Source organism: Simochromis diagramma, unplaced genomic scaffold (assembly GCF_900408965.1).
Source record: "Simochromis diagramma unplaced genomic scaffold, fSimDia1.1 OVJJ01000802.1, whole genome shotgun sequence".
NCBI classification, from domain to species: Eukaryota; Metazoa; Chordata; class Actinopteri; order Cichliformes; family Cichlidae; genus Simochromis; species Simochromis diagramma.
Window position 1 is genome coordinate 4297455 of NW_024387492.1, and position 6469 is coordinate 4303923.

General features: G+C 40.5%; 1 protein-coding gene across 1 annotated transcript; it reads left to right on the forward strand.

Moving 5' to 3' along the window:
* Window positions 1-5244, forward strand: lamp5 (lysosomal associated membrane protein family member 5). The gene is made up of 6 exons (XM_040016986.1): window positions 1-471; window positions 955-1133; window positions 1575-1706; window positions 2089-2185; window positions 2693-2881; window positions 4240-5244. The coding sequence occupies exons 1-6, from the start codon at window positions 411-413 to the stop codon at window positions 4413-4415; spliced, it is 834 nt and encodes a 277-aa protein (XP_039872920.1). The 5' UTR covers window positions 1-410; the 3' UTR covers window positions 4416-5244.
* Window positions 5245-6469: the final 1225 nt, after the last annotated feature.

Below are 6469 nucleotides of genomic sequence, written 5' to 3' on the forward strand. Positions count from 1 at the left end.
AAAAAAAAAAGAGGGATCATTCTTCGTGACGTTAATAACGTGCAGAGGCTGTCGCTGGGTTAAAGCCTGTCAACCTTGAAAGGAGAGGTCGGTTTGGATAGCCAGAACTCCTCGGTGCCGGGCAGCTTTTGCGGCGCAAACCGGATCTCACGCCCAACCTGGAGACTTTTTTTTCTTTCCTGCAGCATTCACGATGATTTGAGCGTGACTTCTTGGCGCTGAGAAGAGGCAATCCTCCTCTCTTTCTCTCTCCCCACCTCCCATTTCTCTCTCTCGCTCTCTCTTTTTGTCATTTTCTCTCTCCCTCCCCTCACTGCCTTCCTTTCTCTCTTTTCTTTTCGCGGGTTCAGCACCGGCTGCCCAGTCACTTAGCCCCCGCTCTTTTTCCTGCTCCGGGGAAGCTGGTAGCGATGGGACGTCTCGGTTTCAGCACCACGGAGAGCGCCCGACTTTTGCTGTTCACTGTGTTTGGTAAGAAAGTGTGTGTGAAGCTGTCGTGACTCCTTACTGCAGTGTGTGTAAGTGTATGGGCGTGCACGTGCACTGCTTGTGTCTGGCCACTACTGGCTCCGTGTGCGCGCGTGTTCTTATATTTCCATGAGTTGGCGTATTTCACCCATTATTTATCTCCTCATTTGGGTGGGGAAAAGGAGCTTCAAATGTAAGAAGAGTTGTAGTTTTGTCACTTCCTGAGGCTGTTCTTACTGCAGTCCGTGATGTGCTGTTGCTCCCCTGATACTGCAGACTTCACTCTCGGTTTTTTAACCCGTTTTTGACTTTGTCACCAGAAACCGAGGTGATTTAAAGATGCCAGGTGGCTTCAGCTTAAACTCCAGTCGTTTACGACGCAGATTCTGCTGATTCTGCATGTTTTCAGGGGTGGCCCAAATGTGTGCGTGAGTGTGTCTGCGAGCCATTTGTCACCAGGCTCACCTCCTCTGTTCTTGTCGTCAGGTGTGCTGGCGCTGTCCGTGGTGCTGGCTGAGCAGGAAGGTGAAAACCTGTCCGGTCTCTCCAACAACCCAGACAAAGCCATCTTCGCGGTTCGAGAGAACGGCACAACATGTCTCATGGTGGAGTTCGCTGTAAAATTCCTCGTGCCATATGACGTGCTTGCACTCAACGGGATAGACGTAAGGAATCCCCACTGAATTTTAATACAACGCATGCTTCAGGAATGAGAGAAACCCGCTTAAAATTAAACGTTTTGGTTTGTGCGTAAAACGGATCGAAACATCGGAAACGGGATTTTTAAGATGTAAAATATTTACATTGTATTCAATGTGATTTCTTTAAACTCCTGTTAAGAAGAAAGAGTTACTTTAAATAAATATAGGCCTACAATAAATTTAAAATATGCGTTTGTGACCCACGGCTGTGCGCAAAATGCTGACCTCTCTCTTATGAGTCCAGTTATAAAGAACGGATAACAGCAAACTTTTAAAAAAAAATTCAGAATCATGCAGTTGTATTATATACCACTACAGTGCAATCTGGCGCACAGATAATGCTTTCTTTCATTGGAAACTCAGTCCGCTATTTGCCACCTTGACGCTTGCTGAATGTTTTTGCAGCTGATCACCGAGCAGGCGTCGTTCACTCTCCCCCGTGGCGCAGAAATCGAGGGGAAATGTGGGAGCACCGAGTCAGAGATCCACATAACCTGGAAGAACAACGCCTACATCCTCCGCATCTACTTTTCCAAGGCGAGTAAACGAAAATAATGTATCTACACTACATGAAATGTAACCAAAATATCCCCATAAGTCTTAAGAAAATGCGTGCATTCACAAATTGGCTGCCAATTACATTATTTTGACACGCAGAAACAGCGCGTATAGCCTGTGCAAAATTAGTGCAAATCCCGTGATTTAAATATAATTAAATCTACTGGTTCTGGTTTAAAAGAAACGTTCCCAGTAAATTTACCAAATGTATCAGAATTTGGTAATTTCCCAAAGATTTCAACACAAAAGTCTTAATTAAAAAAATCGAGTAACTCAGTTTTTCGCGAGCGCAGGCCAAATCACCTTCCCCGTCGTTTGACGCATGTGTGCGTGAGTGTTTATGTCTCCCCGTGTGTTGCAGGAATTCCGTGACAAGGGCATCGAGGTGTGGAAGATTAGCAAGGTTCAGTTCGTCTACGACACCTCGGAGACATCGCATTTCATCAACGCATACAACCGTGAGTCTCAGACTCAGCAATTTCCATGGCGCAACTTCCCCTCATTCATTTCCCAGCAGCATTAAGCTGGAATTAGAGGCTGATTCGTGTAGGAATGTAGGAGTTTCGCCCACCAACATCAATTAAGAGTTTTAGCAAAATTAATTTAATTTTTAATTATTTTTTATTTTTTCACCCTGTGACTTTTAGCTGAGATTACACATTTTTATTTTTTAAACAACTGAGTGAGAAAAAAAACAAAAACGGATGAATAAATCGGACCTCTTCCAAAAAACAATTACTCCCCAATAGACTTTGTTCGTTACTCAATACATTTTATTTTGGAGAATTTCAACAGGAGCCACCTATATTATACTTTGAATGTTTCAAGTTATTAACTTGGATATCCTTTCTACATTAAACCAGAGGTCAGTTACATACACAAGCACCTTAGTGTTGGTTGCATCATAATGTCCTCCTTCACATTCCACTCACAACACGCCCCCCCCCCTTTTCATTTCTCTCCAGCTGGGAAGCACACAGCCAGCACCCACCGGCTGTCAGCCCTGGTGACCCCTGCCGGGCGCTCCTATGTGTGCACGGCACAGCAGACCCTCACTCTTATCTCAAGTGACCACCAGAAGGGCATCACCGTTTCCATGTATGACATCCAGATCCAGCCCTTTGACATCGCATCTGACTTCATGTTCAGTGAACGTAAGAGCACAACAGAAAACCCCTTTGACGAAAAACTGCCCGATTGCTGCCACACACACTGTCATGCTTTTCTGGTCACACATTTCGTGGAACAACAGAGATGATGATGATGATAATGAGAAATCCTGGGGGTTCAGAGTGCTACAGCTGTACGTCTCTCTTGCTGACTCGCAAACAGAGCTCTCTGGGGGGTGTTATTGCTGCAGTATGAGGGCTGCAGAGAAAACGCCAGGGTGACAAGAGGAAAAAGAGGAGGTGGGGACACAAGAGATGCAGAGAGGGGGAGAGAGAGAAAAAAGGGGGTGGGGGTGGGGGGGTCATTAGGAGTTTATGAGTGCAGTCATATCCTTGCCCTGAATGCAGCTTTTATAGACGTACTCACCTCTCTGTCCAATCACCTTGTAAGAATCATTTGTCCCTTAACTGCTGTAAACTAGGCTGTGCAATGCTTCACTGCCTTTCTCCTAGTGTGTATAACTGCTGTCCACAGGGAGAAGCACCTTCAACTTTAAGCCCCATATACATACTGTACATCCAATGATGGCTTAGGTGTCCTATCCCACTCCCACAAACACCAGTGTATCAAACTATAAAATGCACAAAAGAGAAAAAAAAAGTCTAACTAAAAGAGATATGACTTATTGTGATCATCACAACAATTGTGCAAAAAAAGAATAACAAAAAACAAAACGGTTAATTTTGTTGAAATATTAGAATTCTACCTTGCGGTGCACATAAGTAGAACAAACCTGATGAACACAACCAGGCATTGAACCAGCAACCTTCCAATAAATAGATGGCCTGCTCTACCTTCTGAGCTACAGCCACCCTGAGAAAAAGTCCAGAGAACAGAGATGCTTGACTAAACTTGTGAGATGCCACGTGTGTGTCTCCTTCATGTCAACAACTACAAGCAGAAAGGCTGAAGGACATTAATGCATTTCAAGAACATCCAAAGTTATCTAAGTGACGACAGAAAATCAAACAGCTCTGAGTCACCTCTAAGCAAAAATGCTAATATGTTGACTGGTTCAAGTCTCAGTCTTTTCTGGTAATTTAATCTTTCCAGACAATAAACTCAGTTCATCAAGAAAACAATCATCTGATTAGACTGGATTCAATTTATTGTCATTGAAAAGTATATAACTCACACAACTAAATGAAGTTCAGCCTTAAATCCGAATAGAATAAAAGAATACCCTGATATTATGTATAACAATATAGTTCAGGTATAACAAAATATCATCCAGCATGCAATACAAATAAGTTCTGAAATAATCTACACACCATCTTTGCCCTTTGTAAGTCACGTTCGATCACCTTCCCATACTGACTCTGTATCATTCTACTTTCTGCAGCCTACAAATGCATCACAGACCAGCGGGAGCGCCTGGAGGAGACCCTCCCCCTTATCTTGGGCCTCATTCTGGGCCTAATAATCGTCATCATACTCACAATCTACCATTTTCACCTCAAGCTGACAGCGGCTCAGCCCCAGCTCCCCAGAGATCGCTCCATGTACAAGAACATGTAGTGAACCGGCACAGCAGCGGCTCCCCTCGGCTCTCTCCGAAGCTAACCTGATGACAGACTTTGTCTCCTTGTTGTTCCAGGCCTCTAATACCACAGAGAATCGTGACCCCCGCACTGGGCTGAATCCTCGATTGATAAATGTGTAGCATGTACTGCCCACAAGAACTTTTGAAAAGCTGAAACATAAATTAATGGGACAGTTTGGGGAGGGGGGAGCTGTCATGGATTTAGCTGGGAGTGTAAACCCACCAAAAAAAAAACAATAATTTCACCGGCTACTGAATTAAATCTTGGTCTAGAATCTGCTTAGAGTTTTAATTAAAATAAGAAAAAAAAGTAAAGCTTTTATGAAAATAACAAATTTTATTCAGACCTCTCTAAGTTATAGTATGTTTGTTTTTTTAAATTCATCGCGTCACTGGATCATAGTTGGTCACTTCTGCCTAATCTTATTCAACTTGTCTTTGAAAGAAATGTCTGCTTCTGCTGTCTTTCCACCTTCTTCTCTCTTTCTCTTTCCGGAATGGCTGATAAATTATTTAGTTCTCTCCTGTTGGTTCTGTATAAGCTTACCTTCATATATTTTTTTAGCCAATCCTCTTATTATTACATTTTGAATGCAACCATAGTGTTGACAGTCTTGTAGTGTGCAGTACAGTGGCATTCAAAGTTTTTGCTTTGACTTCAGCAAATCTGATCTCCGCACCGACGTACAGAACATATCAAGAGGCAGAAAGAAATGCATCCATCTGACACAAACTATGTACTAAACAGCGAGGAATTTCACTGAATGATGAGATGTGTGTTTATGAAAATGAGGTTACTAAAGGAAAAAAAAACAAACAAAACTATAAATATATGTAAATTATTTTCAGAATCAAATTCTATGCATAAACTTCTGCTGATGCAATCCTGTGCCGTACTCTTCTGTTTCGTTCTAAATAAATTGCTGGACTCACGTCTACTCCTTTGTCAAACTACTTCCACTATTATCTACTACAGTGTTAAAAGCACAAAGTCTCATTCTTTCAGCTCTAATGAAAAAATAAATCACTATTTTATTTCCTATCTTTTGGTGAATAAGACAAAAAAAAGGATGAATGAAATAAGGTGACTGAGAAAAATTGACTGATGCACCCGTCTGAGGAGACGCTGCTGGGATGAGGTATTGATTTTGACACTGGGTCTTGTTTAATTGAAAATAAATAGGACATTTGTGTCTTCTACACCGATTTGTTTCAGCAGCATGGATGTTATACATCATCCTCGGTTGTAACTCATCAAAGTAGAAATCCTCAAATTTATTAAAAGTATAAAGCTGTGTGTCAGCTTAATTTCACTCAAAAATGTTATTAACTTAAAAATTTGTGAGCTCCTTTGACATTTGAAATGTATTGTTTTAACTTACTGAACTTTCAAAGTCAATTTTCACACCACACACACACACACACACATATACATACATATATACATATATATATATATATATATATATATATATATATATATATATATATATATATATATATATATATATATATATATATATATATATATATAAAGCCAAAATACAATTATTGTTGTTATCTGTGAATTTATAAATTGTTGGTTTACAAAAATGAAGAAAAAAATAGTGAAGTATATTAACATTTTTGATGGAGATGCCATTGGTTGAATGGTATACTGGAGTTCATTGTGCCAGCTCAAATTTGGGTATAAAATATGAATTTTGTTTGTTATTTGCCTAATAAATAATAAAAAATATGAAAAGTTTTTGATTAGATTTGGAAAATATGTTGTTTTTTAATGATAGGTTGTCAAATAATTTTGTTAAGTACTGTAGATTTAATTGATAATCAAAGTGATCTTGAACAATAGCAGGAAGATCTTTCAAAGGTTTTCTTTGGGCTTTTGCTGCTTTTTTAATCCCATTCAGTCCAGTCTTTGTACCTGACTGCTACTGGCAATAGCTTCATTTTCATTCAGTGCAGTAAAAGCATACCTGAATAAAAAACACACACAGTGGAACAATATCAGTCATGGACTGGCCTCTCT